Raw genomic sequence first — 24774 nt, 5'->3', positions numbered from 1 at the left:
GTGAATATTGCAGTAGAGGAATTGTTTAAAGCAATGAATTTATTTCACACAAAGAACCTAGGTACTTCATAAGAAAAGAATACTTCCAAGAACAAAAAAGAGCGTACAAATTGACGAGGGTAAATCATCTCAATTCTCCCGTCTTATCTCGAGTGCGCTCCACTTCGTCTTTATCCATCTATTTTGCCTGCCTTTGAAGTTCCCTAACCCGTGTCCTTGGATATTTCCATCGACAACCGACGAGTCATCATGGACGATCCACAGGGTGGTCGTATTCGATCGGAAACGGTGATGCGCAATCGAGGTCCCGCATTCCTTCATTGTCTAGGGGCGAAAGTTTCGAGCCGAGAGGGTGCACGGCCGGATCCAGCTGTTGCGGATTTCGTGACTGATGTAATTGCCACTACCGGGCTCAAGCCCTTCGGCCTTGACACAACGAAGTGTTTCGGAACTACCGCGATTAAAATATAAACGCGCGTGCGAGGTATAATGATCGAGCCTGTGCCAAGCACCAATAGCCACGCCGGAAACTGACGGACGCGTGTACAATGATACACAGGAGGAATCACCTTGATAGACAGTTCTATAATCCCGCGGACTTTTTATTTTTTATTTTTAAATTTCAAACGAATCCGAGCTATCATTCAACCAAGATTCTTTCGTTCGCTCGAATACGCTTCTTCCTTCTACTAGGGCTTAGCCTTGCGCGATAATAAAAATAGCTGTCTAGTTGATATATCCTCTAGCATGTGATCTAGGATATTTTTGGGACACTCGAAAATTTGGAGAACGAGATTGTTGAAAAATTAAGCGGAGAGAAGAGTTAGGTATATCGGATCGAAAGATGAATTAATATTTTGTCGCATACCATTATATTTGTGTAAGCTATCGAAATACACGGTTGTAGAAAAAAATAGGTTGTAGAAAGAAAGTAGAATCTGTAAGGTTTCGCGAGCATGCTTCGAGCTGAAATATGTTGTGCTTCCAGATGAATCCTCGAAGGCCAGAATAAGAAAGCACATGCTCTGTACCTCTGTGAGTGTAAAACTACTTTAGAACACTCGTTTCTCAGAAACACGCCCTATGGAATTCAGACTGCGCACTACGTTAATTCACGTTCTGTGTCTCGAATCAATGAATTCTCAAGTTTACCGATTCGATGGTTTTATCTTTAATTTTTTACTTTTATTTAAAAATCGAAATTTTCAATATTTTATATTGAATATTTTATATAAATATGAAATTAGAAATTGGATCAATTGCTTATTATTACTATTTTTTATATTCCGATATTGAAATTCAAAACGATTTTCATTCAAATTCTAATGTCGTATAGTAACTTTTGTCGAGGAAGAATCGTTAAACCGTTTGTCCGTAGTAATGTCTAATTTAAATAATCACGTATGATACCGCATACCATACAGTATTAAGCGCACGTGTCAATAAATTTTCCACGATATCCATAGCATAGAGTCAAATATTGACGAAACTTCCCGTCCAAATTTTCTAAAGATTTGTTTTTCATCGAATGCATAATCCAAAATTATTATTTAATTTAAATTATCATTTAATAATAATTGTATTTTCAGACCAGAAAGCACTAATAATAAATTACACGATTCTAATATTTAATGAATTATTTAATACCGTTAAGTATTTGTCTACTGTACAAAAAGTATTTATTATAAAATTCTTAGACTATTGTTTCGATAAAAGGAACTTGGAAAAAAAATCTCGTTAAATTCTATCTACCCATTACACGTTACGCAAACAGGATCGACTCGAAATGGAAAAAGGAAAAACCAAATGTCCCTGGTTGAAGTAGGCAGCATTTTTAGATAAGATAAAAGAAAGAAAAAGAAAGGAAAGAAATAAAAAGGAAGGATTACGTAATTTACTTGCCTGTTGGACCGAATCCAGGAAACTTTTCGTCTGACATAAATCACCACGTGCGAGCTCCTGGTTGAGGGCGCGGGCGTGCGCCGCATCCGCGAGGCACGATAACGTTTCACGGATATCCTCGAGACGTTGTCCAAGTGCCTCCACTTCGCAGTGCAACGGTCCACTCGCGTCCAACCCGACGTCCGACGCGATTTGTGCCACCAGGCCTTGAAGCTCCGCCAATCTTTCCTTGTGCTCCGCCATCGTCTCCTCGCAAACCTGTCGAAAAGTGAAATAACCTCTTAGGCTCCATGATCTGGACGCTTTTAATCCTTTCGTAACTGTGGAATCGGTATTTTTATGTAATGGTATTCATATAAAGCCGTGAAAAGTATGCGAAGCAACTTTTTATTTGGGTTTCATAATATAGTTGACGATTGAAGTGTAATTATTGGATTTGACTTCTTAAATAATTTTCATTTTTATTATATTAGAAAGAGTTTGAAATGCTTGATTTTATGAATGACGAGAAGTGTATTATAAGCTTTTCAAATGTTTCGGAAACTTGAAGTAATAAGAAAGGATCGGATGATTCACTCTGTTTGAAAAGGGTTAATATGTTTACCTGAGTTTATGACTTGAGAAATTTAGGCTAAGAAGGAATTAATAATGATAAACATAGGATACATTTCTTAAGACAAAGTCTTTTAGTTCTTTTTTATTTCGTGATATTCACGTAAATATTGAGAAAGAGACGTATGTGAAATATTTATGTGTATATGTAAAGAAGTCTAAATCAAATCTGCGATTTCTCGTGATGAGTATTTTTTAAACTAAGTGTGAACGAGAGATTACAAATTTATTTAAATCAATGATTTTGATGTGATTGAGTTTAAATGAAAGAGAAACTTGGATCGGAATGATTATGAATATTCGATGCGTCTATTTGAGTTGCAAATGAAATTTCTTCATATTCTTCTTATACTTGGTGAACAAACATTAAATAAAAAACGATACAAATGTATTAGTTTTTATCTATACTCCTGTCTTACCGAATTACCGGTAATTAGAAACACGATGATTAAACAGAGTGTTTTAACAGTTTTGAGCTGTTATCATACTTTCGTGCTCGTTGCTGAATTCCGGTAACCTGTTAAATACACGTCAAAGATAGGAGAGTTGACTCTACAAGCTAGAAATAGACGTTTGTTATTGCTCGAAAAATAAAACTGAAGATAAGGAAATTGATTGATGAGTGATACTGTCCGTGTGATACTATCCTTTTTGAAATTCGAAATTCATTTTTGACCAGCAGTGAGCACAAAGAGACACCAGTGTATAAAGAAGAATACGCGAATGATGTATAGTTACAATAAGAAAGAGATATAGAGAGGAAATATCGTAAAAAAAAGAAAGAAAAGAAAAATGGAGCGAGTATGAGATTTGATACCATCGGTCACACTTTTTACATTTGTACATTATACGTTAATGATTATTATCTTTTTAACGTAAAATTATTATCTTTCGTGTAAAATTAAAACGAATTTTTTCGATACTATTCACCGATATAATTAGTTTTGACAATTATATATAATTATATATAAGAATCAAAATATGTGACAATTTGATAACAGTCGCATAATTGCTTTCGATAAGAACTTGGCAATATATTACGTTAAAACGTCGAATGAAAACTGCAATTTAGTTAGATTAGAACACAGTGTCATGCATAAAGACGCAGAAATTCTATTCCAGTTCGTTGCATCACACGTGCACCGGATTATTCAGTTCCGACACAAAATTATCCCACGCATCGGATATGCTATGTATTATATTATCGACGGTGGTAAGCTCGTAAATAGAATCACACCTTACACATGAATTATATTTAATATATTAAGAAAAAATCTCATTATTACCAATACAAACACAATACTATCAATATGTAAAATTTAAACAAGTAAAAATTAAAATTGTTGACATTATCACGATATAAATTTCAAAGAAAAACAAGTACAATTTACGTTAAAAGCTACATTATTATGTGAATTTTAACCATTCAATTAAAAACAACGGTATTATATTATATCAATTCCAATCAAAAATTAATTTAAATCGAAGTAAAAACAACATCACCGTGCGTAACGTTCCAATGTCCAAGAGTAACGAAGAAAAATCGATATCCGTATTGTACAGATTAACAGGACACTTTCGATATCGCAGAATTCTTCCTCCGATCGTACCTTTAATTCCTCGGGCGTGCACATGTTTCTTAATTTAGGTCACCGTTCATTCCTATTTTTCATAACGCGTCACGCATACATCACTCGCGTATCAACGAATCGACAAAAGAAGACGAAACAGATAAGGCACGTGTTGTCCCGACTTGGAACACATGCTTCGAATTTTTGATTAACCGGAAACTGGCTACGATCACCAGCCACCGTCCACAGTTCGCGCATAATCGCGCGAACCGCTGTTTTCGAAACCGTGTTTACGCGTTTGATGAATCTCTTTTATCGGTCGTCTCGCCGCGATAAAAATAACTGGTGGAAACGTTGGATTGGGAGATGCGAATAATATCTCGTGTAGATAGATAGATACGAGAGAGGAGAAACAAGCGTCCCGACGCTCTGGACCAGACTGGCGTCCTCGTCTTCGAGGATCGATGCGCATACCCCGAGAACCGAGTGGGGATAGACTCTGTTGCCCCGTATTTCAACGACCTACCCTCGCATGTTTCGGCGCACTTGCGTAGGGTGAATCGTCTCTTCTCTACGTGCTGCACTATAGGCGTGGTGGGGACGATGACACTACCCCGAACCTTCCATTCAAGGGATAGACGCTGACGTTTTGAGTCACAAACAGCTTTGTTCCAAGATTTTTTTCTTTTTGTCATAGCGATGAAGTCACGTCTTTTGTTTCTTTTTTCTTTCTTTATCGAAAATATTTTTATTTAATTTTGTTTGAATAATTTTGCTTCGATCAATTTGGAATGATCTTTGGAAGAAGAATTTTGTATATGATTCGATAATGCATACGAATGAGAAATTATATCGTAATGTCGTATATAAATATTTTTGAACCACTTTATATTAACGTGAAATAATAATGAGCAAAGCACTCGAGAATTCTGTTGTTTGAAATTGATTCACAAATTATAGAGATTATAATAGATTATAATTATAATAGATATTCGAGATATCTATAAGAATTGAAGATGTTTGGAATTACTCGCTATTTCTTTACATTTACATTCGTTTAACATTTCAATATGTTTGACTAATTTTATTATGTTTGCCTTGAGAGTTTACTTCCCATGACCACTTTTCTTATGGTAATACCCATTAAGCAGGTCACAGATGAGTCACGCTTCTCAAACCAACCAATCGACTCTAAATCAGTTGAAACACAATAGATCGGTATAAAAATTGCAACAAAGATAATACGAATTTTCGGTTATCCGAGAATTACAAAGAATTACGAGCTTTCAAATCCGATGACTCGAATGTTATATATAGATTTATAGAAACTTTCCATTTTCATCTACGCCTTTTCTTGTTTTTTTTTCTCTCTCAATTCTCAATCTCTTTCGCTCAAATCTTTTTTTTCATTTTCATGATAAGGTTCTATCTCATGTTTCTCCTCCTCTTGGTTAGATAAAACTTGTATCATCGTTTATTGTTTTACCACTCAACCAAGTAGTCAAATAAATAATCAGTAAGTGAGAGTGATACTTTCAATGGATAATATTTATGAATGCAATTCTTTGAGGATGAAAGAGTTTATGGGAAATAAGCTTTGGTTCAGAGCGATGAAAATATATATGTATATGTAAGTACGTAATGTAAAATGTAAAAGAGATATAAAAGAGATGTGTTTGAATTTTAAATGTTTCGTAAAATTACATATCTTATTACTATATAATATTGCTTTGGATTTGGATGTTAAATTATAAATAATACTTTGGAATATTATTTCGAATAGATTTTATGCTCAATGTACTCTCAAATCTTTTTCTTTTCTTAAAATATGAAAATATATAATATATAATAAAAATGAAATTTCAAATAGAATCCAAGGAAACCTGTTATTTCCCCTTTTTCTCTCTTAATTGAATTTTTTTATGAAAAATATTTAAAAATATTTACAATGTACTCGATCCATATGCTATCGGACATATGTGTAAATTTTTGAAAATATTTACGATACCTTGATGTGTTTGACGGCCTCTTCAGGTGGGAGATTGGCGACGCTGTCCATTTGCGTGTCCACCCAGGCCTTAACCGCAGCACTCGAGTCTTTGTACTGTTGCCACAATCTGCACGCGTGCTGATACTTGGTACAAAGGGCATCTAATTCGGCCCTGGTATCCTCCCAGGCCTGAACGGCCTCATTTACCGCCGCTTCGACCTTCTCGCGGACCTCTGCAGCGCAACCCTCCCGCAGAGGTTCGGCAGCTTCTCGCAATTCGCCAATGAGAACTTCTCGCGCACCCAAATCACCGCTGAGACCCTGCAACAGATAAAATATCTCGGTTTTTCACAACCCATACACTTACACACATCATATATCGTACGCATTAACGTTTTTGTTCGAGCCTTCGTTTCTTTTCGTTCTCGTTCCGAATTATTAAATTCGAGCGTTGAATGAATTCAATTGTGAAATATCGATGAGAGATATAAAAGAATTCTTCTTTGATAAAAAGTTCATATTACGTTGAATATTTCGGTTCTCATGGATATTAAATATTTCTATCTTTGAAAAAGAATGTTTCAAAGAATAACAGAGAACTGTCTTCGAATATAAAGATACGTCATCTTATTATTATATATTATAAATTTATTAACGATTTATAAGAAAGAAAGCGATTTTGATGAAGGAATTATTCTCTGATTTTTTATAATTACATTTCCGTGCACCATTTTCCTTTCTATTTCTTGAGATTCTTGGAATCTCGGCTGTGCCTTTCGAAGTCAATTCGATTCAAGAAATTTCCCCGTTAAATCAACAATACTCCCAATTTAGATCGTTCAATGTATCAACGTTGTGCATGACTTGAAAGGAAAACATTTTGTTAATGGTAGCTCGAGCTTTTTCAGTCCGTTACATCAGTATCGAACAATGTATCTCTATTTATTAGAGATTAATTTCCAAGGAAAAATCGATGAAAAGAAGAATTATATCATATCGATGTTTTTTTCTTTTTATTGGAATCGATATATCAATTAAGCGCATTATCGAGTTTGTTTAATCAATTTATTTATCTTTACGCATCAAAGAATTCGCACAGAGAGGCTTCTTCTTATCTGTCTTAGGGTTCTATTAATGAAACTTTAATTGATTTTGTACAGCCGATTAACCGTCTTCTCGTTCAATTCTTCTTATTTTCATCTTGCAGCAATTCTTTATTTTTTACGATATATCTGTATATTAATACAGAAAATATTAAGATAACCGAGGATAACTTGTTCGCATAGTGATTTCATCGTATATCGGCTGCTTGATAGAACAAACATACTAACCAAAGAAAATACACTTTGCACGCGTTTCATGCTTATTACTAATGATTAAAATTATCTGTGACGTACGACCCGTGATATTTTACATCGATACGAGGAGGTTCTCGCCTTTATTCCTTTTGATCACGTAGAATTGTCAAGTTGTTATATAATATCGAAAATAGGGATAATAAATTTTGAAAAGAAGAAAAGAATTGTTTCATTGTTTTGTCGAAATAAATAATTGAACGATAAATGCGTTGGCCGATAATCTTTCGTTTAATTACGACTATTTAACCGATTAACTTAAGACCTTCGGAAGATCGCTTCTTAATTCTCTTTCGTCATTCATAATTACATACGTTAACATATTTTATCCATTTGAATAAATATTTACGCAAATAATATTTAAAATTAACTAACTTACTACGTAACTTTTTTAGTTATTACGTAAAAAGAAATTACAGCCTTTCTTTCTGCAGACTTTACAGATGGATGTTGGCAAATAGTTGGCAAATAGAAAATCTCTGACATCTTGTCGCCGTGTAATCATTTTTAAATTTTTCTGTTAATGTTAATTCTTACAAAAATCAAAACTTCAATATTTATATATATATTTCAAGAAATATTGTTCCTATATTAAATCATGACTTGTCATTTTCGTAACGAAAATTATAAATTTTTTCCAATGATAATGCCCATTGTATTCAGAACAGAAGAAAAGAACGATTTTCTACGAGAGTGAATTATTTAAATAGAATATTCTTCTAATATTGTCTAATGACATATTCTTTAAATAGAAATCTCTTCTTGAAGAATTTCAATTCGATTTGATATTTCAACTCGTTGTAAAGATCTAATGGTCCGGATGCTCGTACATCTCGAAGAATGTAAGATCGACGCGATATTCGCACCATCGTATCGTAGTATCCGGGTGTAGATCGTTGGTATTAGTCAAAGAATGCACATGCCGGTTTCCCTTAAATACGTACTATAAATAATTTTGAGTCACGAGACTAGAGAGCACGTTTCGAGGCCCGCGTCTCGAATTCGGTCAGAGCGTGGTTGGACTAATTTTGTGTCGTGTACTCGAGTTCGTTCACCTGGCTGACGGTTTTCCGGCGAAACCGTAAACGGAAATCGAATCTCTGCCAATGCGTCTCTCTCGATACTGTGAAACCTCGCGTTACTTCGAGCAATTTATTTATCGATTTTGTTCAGCCATTTTGTAATTGAACAGCCTGGCAGAATAGAATTACCACATGCAACAATATCGTAAGTTTACAGGTTTAGAGTTTTATGAGAAATAATTATTCTGAGAAAATTCCATGTTCGTAATCGTAATTATTTTTTAAACAATAGTTAAAATATGTGGCAAGTATCATTGAATTTTGTCTACGAAACTCGTTTTTATTATATTTTATATTTTTTATTATTGATGATGACATTTTTTACTCAGCCTATTTCTTCGTTGATATTTTCGAGCTCTTGTCTCTTTTCATTTCCATCACGCTTCACTGTCTGATAGAATGCACAGACACCATAAACTGCACGATACTTTGTAAGCCTCTAAATTTAGAAACTCTTATTTTACGTGAAAACAACCAAAGATTTATAAGTCTGCAAGGAAATTAAACGTGGACATCTTTTCCAATAAATATTTTGAATTTGCCGAATTAAGTTTTCGTTTTTTTTATTTTTTTATTATCGAAGAATTATAAACTCCTTCCATCAAATGTAAATATGTATACGTAATAATAGAAATATATTCTTGTATTATATTGTAAAAATTAACTGACAGATCGAAAAAATAAAAATTGTTTTCACGCGAGTGCTTCTTTCTCACTAAACCCCTTAATTTTATGTATTCTATGTTCAGTGAGAAATTTAGCTAATTTAATACTAGACCGAAGTGAAGTTATTCTAAGTTTTGTTTAGTTAGGAACTGTTAAGTTTCGTGCACAAATTACACTTGGAACTTGTAACGAAAGAAATTTGTTCCAATTTAATGCTCGTAACACGTTTTACTATCTTTTAAGTAATACAATTTTGCAAATCATTACCGTTTCTTTTAATTGAAAAATAAAATGACGATCGAAACTTGAAACGTAATTAATTCGCATAATTGACACTCGTCTTGTATCTATTTCGAGCGATCACGATGGAAAGCGATGGTGCACTTGTCAATTTTAAGTCAATCGTCTCATTTTTTATAGGTCGGAAGTTACTGAATACATCGGCCTGCTCTGTTTGGAAATGTGGGCGCGGAATCGTGATAAGTAACGGAACAGGAAGTTGCGGCTAGCCTGCAGCTTCCGCTTTAAATGCTTGTAAAATACTTAAGATAATTTCTCTTAAGAAATAGTTTTTTTTAAATATTCTGATTAAAAATATATATGTAATTTAAATAAAATTCTTCTAGATATAACTTCATTAACTATATTGCATCATAGGTCAATTATATTTATATAATTGATTTTTTTAAATATTCTGATTAAAAATATATATGTAATTTAAATAAAATTCTTCTAGATATAACTTCATTAACTATATTGCATCATAGGTCAATTATATTTATATAATTGATTATATAATAGATTACAAAATATTTCTTTCTTTTAAATTAGATTAATAAAATTTTGAATATTAAATTTAATTTAAAATAAAATATATTTTAAAATTGAATAATATCATCCAAAAACTGTAGATCATCTATGATGATATCAATTGACAATAGCTAGATAAATATTAAAAAAAAATGCAATAAAGAGAAAGTATTCACGATATTTTCTTACCAAAAATAGTTTAGTCACAGTGAACGCAGACAACGACGATTGATTGCGCGCGGAATAATAAAAGCAAGCATAAAAATGCACGATTAAACGCTGTTAAACGATATCATCACGTTTTAATATATAAATTCGTGAAAAATTTAGAAAACTGAAATTTAATTGGAAACAATCGTTGTACGTAAAAGAAAAGAAAATAAATATTGATTTTTTCTGTGCTTTACCACGTGGGCAGTTTACATATTATCATATCACTGCGTCATTTATCCCATCCGTTACATTTGTGTCATCGTATAATTACATTATTTTAGATTAGTGAGTGTCTGCATCCTCGTTTTTTTCGTCTTTATATTATATTCATTGCGTATATTTTTCACGTGTTTATTGCGATATCGGAAATGTTTGAACATTCGTGTTATTTTGACGTATTATATTGTTTCTTTCTGAATATTTGAATGTTTGTAATTGTTAGTAAATATTGTGTTTGCTTTAACGTAACAGAGTATAAAGGAAAAAAGGAAGTAAATTAAGTTAAATTTTTTTATTAAATACTTCTTCCTTTTGCTTTTTTTTTTTTATATTGAATTACTTCTTTTTTCGTAACTGTTTATTAAATATATGAATATAACAAAATGAAAGAATTTTACGAAATTGTCGTCTCTTGTGAGAAATGTAAATGAGGTATTATGCGCGATAACTCGATATTTGAAGGACGATTCATTTGGCCCGACCTGTTGCCGATTATTATATTTATTCTGTGATGAAATAATCATAGCATTTTAATTCCACGTAATAGGAATTGGCACTTTTTAAACGCGACTAATTATTTTTAGTTATGTTCACAATTTATCTATGATATTTTCTTTCTTCTTCTGCCGAAACTAGAAATTATTATTTCAAGCACAGATGTTTACCATGTTTTTTTTGAAACTAGTTATTTGTTTTAGTATATTTGTATATATTACTTTCCTCGACACGCAGTGTTTCTATTTGTGTGTACAACGAATTATGACACGCAGAATACGACGAAGAAACAAAATTCCACAAATTTTACATTATTTTATTTTTATCATTCCATCGTTACGTATATCTCTTATCAGTATTAAATCAAACAAAAAAAAAGAGCAATAAAGATAAAATGTCTTTAAAGTAACATTCAAAATTCTTATTACGCATTTTAATGTAACAGTTCCAATGTTTTAAATCCATTTCCTATTTAATAATTCAAATATTCTGTATTTAATGAATATTCAATCCTTACTTCCGATCAGCCGATTCGATGTATCGAGCGCAAACATGCTCGACCGTCTGCAGCAATCGTCTGCCTCGATCGTTTCGTCGATTTTTCACACGGATCGGGTCACCGCAGTTCTTCATTCTTCTTCATTTCACGAATATCAACAAAATTCCACGGTATACGGCCCGATATTTCCAGATTTGTCAATCCAGGAAGCGATTAAGCGTTATAAAAACAGGCACTCGTGTGACACTGGTCAAATATCGTCGATCACTGAACGAAGGAACAAGATCGTTGAAATCCCGCGCGAGAGATGTGTACGCAACGCCGGCACTCGTGCTACTGATTGATACGACGACCCCCGATAACGCCATAAGTGGCGACGCACATGCGCAAAGCAAGACCGCGCTCTTTCCTTTGTACTCGATGGAAGTAATCGCGGAGAAAAATGCGTCTTCTGGTAAGAATATCGATCGATCGATTGCCTATAATGTTGTACGGAGAATCCTTTTTTTAATCTCAATATATTTTTAAATTTGATATTTGTACTATATTTAAATCTGCATTGCTGTATTCGTGCAGAAGGATGATTTACGTTTTATGAACTTTATTTTTTTCTTTTTTTTTTTTTTCAAATTTTCTATATGTTTTGAATGTAAGAAAATTATTCTTATATGATAAGGATATTGATAGATAATGTGATATGTAAATTTTGGAATATTTACTTGATTTATCGTCTACAAAGAATATAAAGGCACTAGTTCCTCGCAACGATTGAAAGTGTCGAGGGCGCGAGAAAGCAGGCCGGTCGATACCATTAGGTTAATTATTCAAACTTGTGCAAGTTTTAACGCATTCCGAGAGACTTTCAAGGAATGTTCGAATATACGAGTGGAACGAGGCGTATATTGTAAATCTTGGATACCTCGAATCGTTTCACCGGCATCGTGAATCCACTCGATTAGAGAATTCTTCTTTAATTAACCGAAATTAGTTCGCGTGACGTAAGAATCTATCGAGAATCGTTATACCATCGCGTTTCCACAATCGATATAAAAATTAAAACTTACCTCTAGCCTTTCGGTAGCTTTCAGCAACCTGTCGTAATCGACAGATCCTTGCACGGTCAACAATTCCATCATGTAATCAGCCTCCTGAACCGATTGCTGCACCATTTCCAACTGTTTTTCAAATCTTCTCCACAGAGCAAGTCTGTTCTTCAATAACGCCAACAATCTCGAGCATCTGGATTCCAGATCGGTATGAGCATCTTGAAGATTCGAAATGTCTCGTTCTACGCTGACTGGAGAAACCGAGACTCTCATCACGGTGGGCAGGGTGTGCAATAATTGTCTGAGACCCATAATATCCTGCCACAAGACCGCAAGCTCGTCAGCTACCGTTTGACATCGATCCACGGCAGCTGCGACCACGTCACTTCCCTGTCGTTCGCTTCCCTCGCATTGATCCAATATAGATGATTGCCGTTGATGGATTTTTCTAATACGGCTGAGGCCACGCTGAATTGCCTGAAGCCTTTCCCTAAGCAACTGCGCTGCATCCAATTCCTCGCTGATTTGACTCTCTATTCGGCGAGCCGAGGACAGCAATACACCGACCTTCTCGCTCTCCGCCACAGGAAGTAAACCTAAGCGACCTAATTCGTCTTGGATCAAACAGATCCTGTCGAACAAGACTGTCAAGCGTTCGATGTAAAGATCCAGCTCCTCCTCCGTCTTCAAAACACCGTGGAATCCATCGATCGTTACTCGTAACTCGTTCAATTCTCTCTCGAGTAATTTTAATTTCTCGTTGGATGATATCTCTTCGGAAGAGATGTTTCGAGTCACTTGTTCTTGGATGGTATTGATCTGTTGGGTCACATCGTTCCAGCGATCTTGAAGCTCGCAATGGAACTGTCTTTGCAACATTTCATCCGATAAGGGAATTATTCTCAGGGCTTGCTCGAAACTGTTGTTAGCCTCCTCTCGAATATTATTGTGCACCTCGTATTGCGCTTTCAATTCCTAATAAGAAAACAAAATATTTGATGTAAAATAAAGATATTTTGAATTTTATAAATTAATTAAGAATTTCATTTATTACTCACCCAGAATTGACGTATGTGACCCCCTAAAGGATCACGCAAATTGTTCAATTCTTTCTCCACCAATGTCATCCAATTCTCCAATCGGTTCATCAACATTTCTTGATTAACCCAACTCTCTTTGAATGATAGCAATTTCCTTAATGACGATTCCACGTTATCTTCAAGTTTTACGATCACATCTAAAGCTTCTCCGTAACGATCCTCGGGATCCTCGATGTTCACCAGTTCCTCGAGACTTCGCGCTACGTTCAAAAGCTGAATAAGTCTTGCGTGATGCGTTGCAACATCCGTTGCCAGAGACTGGAAGAAAAGAAAGAATTTGTTGATATCTCTTCTGCCAATGAAAATTAATATATCAAATATTGTATTATTGTAAAAAGCAAATGAAATTATTTCAAAAATACGAGCTACTATTTCTTTACTTCTGATTTATTGTAAAAATGATATTATAATTAACCTGATACAATGAGATATATTGATCGTAATCGGACGACGTGACTGTTTGAAGATCAGGTACTCGTTGATGAGCAACTTGTAGCCATCCTCTCTCCTCCTTCACCCCTTGTTCCAAAAGAATCCATCTGGATGCTGCAAGAGCCATTTGCTGAGCTCTAGATGCGGCCTGATCTAACAACGATATAGCCCTACTGTGCAGCTCTTCGTGAAGATCCGAGTATTTGGTTCTCGTTTCTGGATCAAGATTGCCTTCCAATGATTCCAAGATTCCTCGACAATGATTCAAATTCACGAAGAATTTTCTGTGTTTTTGCATCTCCTCCTGCAAATGTTCCAAACTCATCACCGAGATAGGACTCTCTAATAAGTTTTCTGCGATCTCGGTGATTTGTGCGAATTCTCGCAAAGTTTGCTCGTATTCTTCGGCCAAGGCGAGTAGCTGAAGAAGTCGTTCACGTTCGATGCATATCTCATGCTCGATTATCTTAGTCATCTCGTGAGCCGCGTAAGTCTCTTCCGGAATGTGCTTTCCAGGATAATCCCGCAACAATTCGTGAGATACAGTGAGCAACGACGCGGTTTTCCACATGTGACATTGATTCATATTTTCTAATTTATCCAGCTCTTCGAGCTTCCATTTCGTGGATGTCTCGAGCTCGATTACATTGTTTAGATGTTTTCGTTGTTCCTCGATTAATCTATTGGAGAAAAAAAAAACAAAAAAAAAAAGAAAAATGAAAAGTATAAACTCTTTTTTATTTCATTATAAAATGTAGATGAAGAATTTTACCTGTACATGTTGTACACTCCGTTTACGAATTCATCCCATCTAGCAAGCTCGTTCGTAAGATATTTCTCCCCATCGTCGGTCGCGTCCTCGATCATTTTAACCTGATGCATGAGGGCATCGAGACATTCCTGCAAATTATTACGATCTTCTCTCGGATAATTCATCTCCACTAATTTCCAAACGTTATTCAGTTCTTGAATATTCTCCTCCACATTCTCCACTTCGTCTCTCAGTTCGACATAAGTCTGATCATCGTGAGAAGGACCCGTAGGACATTCTTTGCTCAAGAAGATTCTGTACTCGATCGTCTCCAACCAAGTGGAAATCGTGTCCACGATGACAACGAGAGTTTCCTCCACGGTGATCGCATCTTTCTCTTGAGCAGCGTCCCTCAGGTGAGACAGTTCTTTCCTTATATCAGCAGCACGCTCTTCGGCCAACTTTTCATTCGCCACTTTATCCAGATGAGCGATATGAAGGATATTTCCAAGATGACTAGATTGTTTGGCATTTCGAAAACTTTGCATTCGATCAGAAATCGCTTTGGTCGTTTGACTGCTTTGCGTGATCTGATGTTGGGGCTCGTATTCTGTACTCTCAGCTATCAAAAAAGCCATTGAACTCGCTCCTTTTTGTGGGACAACGTGCTGAGATAATTCCCATGTTGAAGGTTGATCTTTTTCTGATTTCTTAGAAGATTCGCTGATAATATCCGCATAGGTTTTAATTCTCGGTCGATCGTCCTCTTGATGAATTGATTCCACAGGAGAAAATGGTTCCTCCGTCGTGTCCATTGGCTCAGGAGAAGGCGTGTGCGTAATTACTGGCATCTGTTGTACTTCTGGTTCCATAGGCGAGATTATCTTTTCTTTACCCAAAGTCTTGAATATATCCTGAATCTCTTTAACGGATACTGGTTCTGTTGCTATCGATAATGGTATGGCATCTGTTTCTATTTTTTCTTCAACTTCTTTAACACTCTCTTCCGGTATAAACTCTGGAGATTCTTTCCGTACAGATTCGTCCTTTTCAAAATCTTTTTCAACATCTTCTCTAGGAGGCGATTTCTCTTTGCCCACATTTTTCTTAGCAACATCGGAATAAGACAATTTCAGAGAAACATCTTTCGATTCTACAGGCTGTCCGAATATGGATTCCAGATCCTTTTCACTCGTCGCCGAAATTTCAATAGTTTTGTGTCTCCTCTTACGTTTTTGTCTTTTCACCACGTTACTATCCTCTACTTTTCCCGTGATACTTAGATCTTCGGTAATAGTCGTATCTCGCGAACTATCAGTTAATTTACTAGTAATGTCTGTACTCTCATCGGGGCACAATTCTATAGTTGCCTGCAAACGAATCTCAAATCCAGCATCCGCTGTTTCCGTCTCCTCCAACGAAGGTGCCATTGTCTCTTCGCTTTCTGACTTAGGCTCCGTTATATCAGAGATACCCTGTGAGCTCTCAATCCTTGACTCTTCTATTTTTAAAGGCTCCTCAATAACAGACACCGGTTCTGTTATTTCCTCAGTTTTCGTATCCATGTACTCCTTAGTTTCTTGTACTTGTACATCAGGTGCTACTGGAATTTCTGTAAGTATCAGAGGTGCCTTTATCTCCGTCGACGCATCAACCTCATCTATCATGGCCTCGACCAAGTTGCCTTCCTCATCCTCCACTACAAATTCTTTTTCTGATTCGACAATTTGCAGTGCTTCATTTGTTTGTTGAGAAGACGTCACTAGCAACGGTTTCTTCTCTTCGATACTCGTTTGCTCACTTTCCTCCCGAGTTTCAGGAATAATCTGCACACTTTCTTCTATCTGTTCTATTAATTCGCTTATCTTTATTTGTACCGAACTATCCAACGTTTCTATTTTTTCCGGAGTCATGGTCTGAGATTGTTCATCTATCGATTCCTTGACCTCTTCCATACTAGTCTGAGAAGATAATTCGCAAACCTCGACTTTCTCTGGAGCAAAAGTAACTGGACAAGTTTGAATCATGATTTCTTGAGTTGGCTCCGGTTGAATCGTCTGTGACTCAGTTTCGTGAGTTTCCGCTTGTCGTGGACTCTCCTCTGGTGTCGTTTGAGTTTCCACTACATCGACAACGGGCTGTTCTATTAGATCTGCCTGCACATTGAAGTCCAATGTAGTTATTTCCGGAGTGGTCGGTTTGCTAGTTTGTGCTTCCGTTTCTGTGGTCTTGGGTACTTCAGGAGTTACCGTTTGAACAGCTATTCCAGTTAGAATCTTTTCTTCTATTGGAGGTGGAGTGGTTTGTTGTTCAACGGCAACTACGACTTTTTCTGCGGTCTGCGTCTCAATTTCCATGAATGGCGCAATGGGCGATGTTTGTGCTTCGATGGAAGCTACTTCTGTGGCCACAGTTTGAACTTGAATTTCCTCGGTTTCGATCGGAACAATTTCTTTGATATCTTCGATTGGACTTGTTTGAACAGCATATTCTTCCATTTTCTTGACAGGTGATTCCATGGTCTGAGTACTTATTTCTTCTATTTTGGGCGCCTCTTCCTCCACAGTCTGACCACTAAAGTCTGAAGCTGGTAATGGCGATGTTTGCATTTCCGAGTGTTGTATAATCGGTTTCTCAGGTTCTAATTCTTTCTCTTCCAGTACAGTTTGCATGCCGAAATCCGAAGCAGGTAATGGAGAAGTTTGCATCTCCGTGTGAACTTCCTTCACTTCAGGTGTTTCAGGTTTTTCCGATTCTTCTACCGAAATTGGAGAAGTTTGCACCTCTTCATGAATCTCTTCGATTTTTAGTTTAACGTCTTCCAATAAATGGGGCGACGTTTGAATATAAATCTCTGATACCTTTTCCTGTTTCGGGGACGTAGCAATGGAGACACTGAATTCTCGAGGAACAGTTTGAGTATCTGCCATAATCATGGTTGGAATGTTTTTTTCTTTACCAAAGTCAATCTCTTCCCGTTTCTTTTTCTTCTTTTTTTTCTTCGTAGCTTTTGCATCCTCGCTCTCTGCCAGTGTCTCATCGTCCGTGAATTCTCCATCATCGGTGGTTGTCTTAGGGAATTCAGTTTGCTCTTCGTCCTTACTACTTCGTACCCTCTGCTTCTTCTTCTTTCTCCTCTTCGTTTTTGTCACAGTTTCGTCATCTGGTGTAGTCGTCACGATTGTTCTATCCGCCTCGTAACCATCTTCCCCTTCCGATGTTTCTTCTTTCAAATACAACTCTACTTCCCTAGATTCAAACATTTTCGCGATATCAGGTTGTGGTGCTTCGCTCGCATGCCTCGACGAATCGGACAACGGCACATCGATTTCCATTGAGTCTCCAATGTTGGATATTAAAGAAATGCTTGATTTCGTTTCTATGGACAACATCGGTGATTCAATCCGTTTTTCGATCTTCTTGTCCAATTGTATAATTGCTTCTACTTCTGGTTCTACTGTAGGCTCTGTCAAACATTCGTCCTCTTTTTCCGACGTGATGACATGATCAGAAATTTCTTCTTTTTCCGAGGTGATGATTGATTTGTCAGTCTCCTCTTTTTCAGACGTGACGATTTCTTTTTCTGAAATGATGATCGATTTGTCGGTCTCCTCTTTTTCAGATGTAACGACACATTTATCCGATGTGACAATTTCTTTATCTGAACCACCGACAGACTTATCTAAACCGATAACTTTAGGTTCAACCATTGGTGGAGATGTTTGAACAATTTTATCATGAATCACCGAGATGCTCTCTTTGTCTGCCGGAAGTCTGATGTCGACATCTTCCTTCACTAAGCGATAAGGAGCTGCTTCCGGTTCAGACTGACTTCTCACAGATACAGTAGGTTGCATCTCTTCACCTTCCCTCTTTACAGCCAGAGATATTTCTACTTTATGAAAAATAGGTTTGTATTCCGGTTTCAGTGCCTCGTCCATGTAATCATCGATCGAATAATCGATTTCTGGGACGAAAGAATTCTTCACTATCTGCTGCTTCACGTCAATCGGTAATGCCTCCAATTCCACGTGCCTTTTCCTCTCGATTGGTGTTGAGGTCGAAGGAATTATCTCTTCGAACTGAACTGGTCGTTCTTCTGAAACGTGAACTTTCTTTTGTACTTCCATCGAAGCTAATTTTGTTAACGATTCTGATTTCTCTTTCATCCATCTTTCTATCGAAGGCTTTTCTTCTAGGACAGGTACATCTACAGTGCCTCTAGTGTCATGGTGCTTTTCTACATCTACCGTGCGATCTTCTACCTCGATACGGGGTGTTTCTCTGCTTATTGGTGCATCGATAAACTTACAAGTCCCTTTAGTCACGCTCGTCAAGTCCTCTGACACAACAGATTCGATTGAAGAAGACTTAGCTAATTCTTCCTGTACTTGTGATTCTCGTATCTTGATCTCTTGACTCGGGCTCTGCAAAGTAGCCGACACTTCAGCATCGATAAATGCCTGGCTGGTCGATTGAAGGAACTTTTTGCCATTTACCTCGACCAAAAAGTGCTCATGCTCGTATTTATCAGCTGGTTCAACTTTCTTTTCGATTGCTTTTAATGATTTGTCGCTTTTTCCACTCTGTAATAAAGATTCTTCTACACTTTGTAAAGATTCTTGAATGTCTGAAAATTCCAGAGCGTTTTCTGATCGAACATTTATATCAATTTTTTCTTCCTTCTTTTCTGTTGTATGAGTGTCTTTCTTATCAGGCAATGGCTCCTCTCTCTCTGTTGCTAAGTAAGTCGTGCTTGGGTGCATATCTTTAGCAAATGCACCAAAGAATGGTCCTTGCATAGGTATATCATCGGTAACGACTTTTTCCACTTTCGAATCTTTGTCCTCTTTATCTTCTTTCTCAGTAACATCCTCAACCACGACGCGATCTGGAACCTTTTCTTCAATTCCTTCATCTTTACCAAGATTTCTCTGCTCCTCTTGCTTAATCACATTGATACTTATATGTGGAATATTCTTTTCATCGATCTCCACTTCCTCGGGTTCCTCTATTATCTCCTCAGTGGTAGTTTCCTTACCATCGATAATAGTTACCTTTCTGATAATTCTTCTAGTCTTCCTAACAACTCTTCTAGTTACTTGCTGCACTACAGCATGCACGCTGGACGTTTTTGCTCGATATTCTCCACTTTCCATTAAAATTCCCTCTTCGAATGGTTGAGGACTGATGTCTCGAATGTGCCCTTGAGTCACCGTGTGCGTATATTGCGGAGATGATTCGTATTCATCCACGTTCACATCTTTGAATGGTGTGCCGGTGGCCACTCTTCCTCCATGGATTTGTTTCGTAACAGTTTCTATTGTACCATCCGGCTTCGTGGTAGTTATAGTGACCTGCTGATCCTTCATGGTAGCCTCTGAGAAAGCCTGCACCACGGATGGAGCATCACCAATGGCGGTGGATGTCGAAGACAGATGTTGTTGAGTTGTTTGTTTACTAGTCATCATGGTTCGCCTCAATTTCCTTACTATTATTCTCTTAGAACCATCTTCATCTACCACCACTTCGGTAGTCACGTCGTCAGGTTCGACTAAAACGGTCTCGAACGATTGTGGAGCAGCGTGAACGATGTTTAATTCACTGGTGGTGTTGTCAGTGTTCGTGGGATCTTGATATTTCATGTCAACAACGATATCTTCGGTTATTTGTTCGGGACGATCTTGAACGATTTCCTGAGCGGAAGTTGGCACATTCTTCGTGGCTATCTCGATAACGTCGTGATCACCTTCCGTGGTTTTTAGAATCTTTATCGTTTCTTGGGTTTGGATACTCTCCATAGCAGGGTGTACTGTGTCGACGGTTTGGGTAGTCAACGAGTGACATTCTGTCGCGATCGGAATTTGATTGGTAGAGGTTTGTTTGGTAAGTTGTTGCGGTTTCTCGACGATCTCGTTGGCTAACAAACTCTGTCCTGTCTGCAAGGAAACGTCAGCTAGAGATGGCATACTACTTTCGAGGGAAGAATGAATCGAGGGTGCTTGATCGAGGGTAGCATCGTCTCGGTCTGATGTTTCATCGGCTCGCGCTTCTTCGTCGCGAACCTCCTGGAAAATTGAAGAAACGATTCTCGTTCAAGAATTCTATCTGAATGATGTTCCTGATTGCTGGTTCTTCTGTAGGAAAATTTTTCTTTCGAATTTTGTGCTATTAAAAAATTATTTTTAATTCATAAATGCTAGTATAAAATTTGAGGCTCTCGTAATAATATTTATTTAATTTATAAGTAATGCAATAAAATATAAAATATATTTTACATATTTATCCCGAAAATTGTAAAATTGTTATTATAAATTTTCTCAATAATTTTTAATTAAAATTTATATTTATGATTTAAATATTCATTTTTTAATTTTTTGATAAAGTTAAAAATTTCTTCTATCCAAAAGTTTTTAAAATCTTATCAAAGTTTTATTATTATAGCAGTTAAGATTTAAATATATAATTTAAAAATGCATGATTAAAGCTTGAATGATGAAAACAATTAAATTTTGCTATTCGCATATTTTTAGTTATTCTTTATTTAGATAATGAAAGTTTAGCATATTTTAATGTCTCCAAAATGCTGATTATATAATAGAACTGAAAGCAGTGGTGTAGGTAACAGTGGATCCTTCCATTATATTGATAGCAAAATTTAATGCGCATTTGTTAATAACAGCATCGTTAATCACTGGTTTGTTACGTGAAAATTCGTATCGGTTGTTACATGATTTGATGGTCATTGACTATTTCATATCAATATAGCTACACCTGCATTGTATCCGTAGAAACGGAGATGGAAGATTTTATTCAGAAAATATGATCATCAGGGAACGAGAACGAGAATATCCGCATACAAGAACACTCGGCGTTACACTGTCGTATTTTTAACTTGAAATGTTACGTTTGACTTTATTTTAATACACGCTTATTTTAGTCGTCTTAAGACTGCTATGCTTATATATAAATATTGAAAAGAAGAAAAGATCGGTGATTTATTTATCATGATAATCATAAATTAAAATTTACAATTAATTACGAAAAGAATTAATTCTAAAAAGACAAGTGTAAAAATATAAATGAACAATAAAAAATAAAAAAAGAATTTTACTTTAGAATTTCTAAAAAAAAAAATAAATTTTGAATATCTTGTAATGGCAACGTTCCAAGAAAATCGTTTTGTTATTATTTACACATACACATATTATATAGTTACATATACATACAATACGTAGATTTTTTTTTTGATGATATTGGGGGAATAAATAAAATAAAATGGGGGAAATGGGGATTAATGAGAATACTTTAATTACAGCATGAAAAAATACAGAATAATTATATTAACATTCCATAAACAAATGCTGCAACTATACAATTACATCCATTACCTTAAGCTAGAAGGAACATAAATGTGCTAGTTATAAGTAAATATAAATAAATACACCATGAAATTATGAGAAGAGTAAAGAGACTGTGCGATGAATGTAAAATGACTATGTGTGTATATATATATATTATGGATTAAAGATCATAGTAATATAAAATGACATATTTATGTGGCTTTTGCAATTCTTTAATTTAAATAGTTCATATTTTATAGTTCTAAAAAAATTCAAATTATATAAATTTATTTTTTAATAGATAATTATATTTTTAGAAATGAGAATATTGATTGATTTTTATCCATCATGATTTTTAATCCATCATATTTATTGCGTGTGATGAGAAGCTCAAATGAAAAATACGCAATGACATGATAAAAAAAATAGATGAAGAAGAAATTGTATATATGTGTTCTAAAACCTTAACCTTCCATAATTTACCCATTAAATAAATTATCGTGCAAAATGATACATGATACAACAAACAAATAAATTACTACGTTGAAGCAGCGAAAGAAAAAAGAGAATGTTACATGCTTGATTATATTTATCACCCTGTTCCCATTATTAACTATGGTACAAGATATTATAGTATAAGGCAATGTGTATATCATTCCCTCATATACATATTATACACATATCCTTGTTATTCTTCAAAATCTTTTACGTTGGCAAAAAATTAAACAATCTTCTCTATATTTCATCTTTCCTATCGTTAGAATCCGATTAGCAATTGACTAGAAATTTTATCAAAGTTTATCTATCTTTAAATTCAAGAATAAACGATGATGCTACATTTATACATTTATATTTTTCTAGATGTAGATAAATATAATGTATATAACATATTTGGTAAAATATCTTCTCTTAACTTTAATTTCCTTTTGTATCTTCCGATTTTTAGTTTCGTGACGCTACATATGTTTCTATTAATATAAATATTTACTATAATTCTGTTTCTTTGGTGTACTCGATATTTCCCGATTTTCCATGTCGTGTATATTTTATGAAACTGGGGCGCGAAATATTTGAAATTCAAAATCGACGACGCTATATCTGTCTCTACACAAATATAAATGAAATATTACACATGTAATAAGCATTTTTTTTCGACTTTAGTTTCATTTCGTTTCTTCTTTTTTTTTGATATTCTGTATATCTCTCTGTATTTATTTTATTTATTATATTTTCTGTATTAATCATCGCGTGTGCTTCACGAGACTGTTGCGCGAAGACCAGCAGAGTTTGCGAAAGCTCCCGAGCATTGGAAAACGTTGGATACCTGCTGCCTTTGCTGCAGACGCGACATCACCTCCAACAGCGCATTCTTCAGGACTTTTGCCAATGTGCTGATCTCTGGCAAAGATTCAAGCTCCGACACCCGCTGCGCGTGACTGCTCAACTCATCCTGTAAAGCCTGTGTCCACGCAGGGACACACACAGACAGACACGTTTACATACGTGATTTCACACAATTCGTGGTTTCGTTTAAAAATAAACCGTGCATGCCGCCATTCTAAAACGGTGGATTACGCCAACGGATTCGTATTGCAAAAATCGGTCATGCGAAAGAAAAATCATGACCGGAAATTTTTATTTAAAATTTCAAAAACAAAGAGAAGATCTAGATTTCTTTTAACCAAAGATTCATTAGAATTTATATCTCTTTTTAATAGAAATAAAAATTTGAATTTCTCTCTATATACATATAAATATAATTTCATTTATATATATATTATATTGCAAGCGTACCTTGTTCGTAGTAATCGGTGGTTCCTGTTTCATATTAGCCACGATATCCTTTAACCAACTATCTGTTTCATCCAAGAATTTTTTGTACGCATGAATATCGTGGCCGCGTTGCTCTTGATATCCACGTGCACCTTCAAGGGTGGCACGCCCTTGTTCCGCTTGTGTCAACAGGGTTGTAATTTTAGTTTGAATTTCTTCTAGGTTGGACAGAAGTTTTTGAGCCTCTAAATCGGCTGGTATTTTATGCAATTCCTCTTCCAAGTGATGCGTCTCTTGATCATAACTTTGAAGCTCCGTTATCAAATTCTGGAAATTATTTTGATAATTCACTGAATTTTTAAATAAATCGTGTAAAGTATAATTGATAAAATATTGATTAAAATATAAGAAAATATTTAAATATCATTTATGGTGTAATCTTACCGTAAGTGCAGATAACATAGTGTTTATGTTATCTCGTGGTAAATAACTTCCTTTTAAGTTCGAAAGACTCAATTGTAAAACCATTAGACGTTCCTGTATGATGTCCTGTAACATAGGAGCGAATTAATAAACGGCAAAATATTTTTCTCTTCGTAATGAGGAAGAGAATATGAATCGTGCAATTCAGAGTTTTAATATCAATCTGTTAATTAATGAATTAATGGAATTCGTAAAATGGAATAGGCAAAAAATACATAAATATATCAAAATGCTATAGTTTTCTTAGTTTCTTTTTCTATTTTTTTTTTAATTAAGTTAAATTCGAGCATTTGTAAAATATATTTATCCATGCAAATTTGGAATTATAAAAAACGAAAATGTACAAGGTTTATGGTAGTAATAAATCTGAGATTTTATAATTCAAAATGAATCACAATAATAGAGTAACTTTTTTTTTCAAATATTCTTGAA

General features: G+C 35.4%; 2 protein-coding genes across 2 annotated transcripts in view; both read right to left on the bottom strand.

Moving 5' to 3' along the window:
- The window catches only part of LOC133667817 (muscle-specific protein 300 kDa-like), a 29323-nt gene extending 7430 nt beyond the window's left edge, over positions 1 to 21893 (bottom strand). The window contains exons 1-7 of the mRNA XM_062087260.1: positions 21518 to 21893; positions 14765 to 20811; positions 13976 to 14672; positions 13519 to 13818; positions 12479 to 13435; positions 6094 to 6396; positions 1903 to 2160 (exon numbers count right to left, since the gene is read on the bottom strand). Of these exons, the coding sequence (XP_061943244.1) occupies positions 1903 to 2160; positions 6094 to 6396; positions 12479 to 13435; positions 13519 to 13818; positions 13976 to 14672; positions 14765 to 20811; positions 21518 to 21523 (8568 nt within the window). The 5' untranslated portion in view covers positions 21524 to 21893. The remainder of the gene's footprint in view (positions 1 to 1902; positions 2161 to 6093; positions 6397 to 12478; positions 13436 to 13518; positions 13819 to 13975; positions 14673 to 14764; positions 20812 to 21517) is intronic.
- Positions 21894 to 22031: 138 nt separating this feature from the next.
- Positions 22032 to 24774, bottom strand: part of LOC107994002 (muscle-specific protein 300 kDa) — a 78467-nt gene continuing 75724 nt past the window's right edge. Inside the window, exons 39-41 of the mRNA XM_062087257.1 lie at positions 24304 to 24408; positions 23881 to 24186; positions 22032 to 23545 (exon numbers count right to left, since the gene is read on the bottom strand). Coding sequence (XP_061943241.1) covers positions 23342 to 23545; positions 23881 to 24186; positions 24304 to 24408 — 615 coding nt within the window. The 3' untranslated portion in view covers positions 22032 to 23341. The remainder of the gene's footprint in view (positions 23546 to 23880; positions 24187 to 24303; positions 24409 to 24774) is intronic.

This window comes from Apis cerana, linkage group LG1, assembly GCF_029169275.1.
Source record: "Apis cerana isolate GH-2021 linkage group LG1, AcerK_1.0, whole genome shotgun sequence".
NCBI lineage: Eukaryota > Metazoa > Arthropoda > Insecta > Hymenoptera > Apidae > Apis > Apis cerana.
The sequence above is the reverse complement of the archived record's forward strand: the minus strand, read 5'-3'. Positions and strand labels throughout refer to the sequence as shown.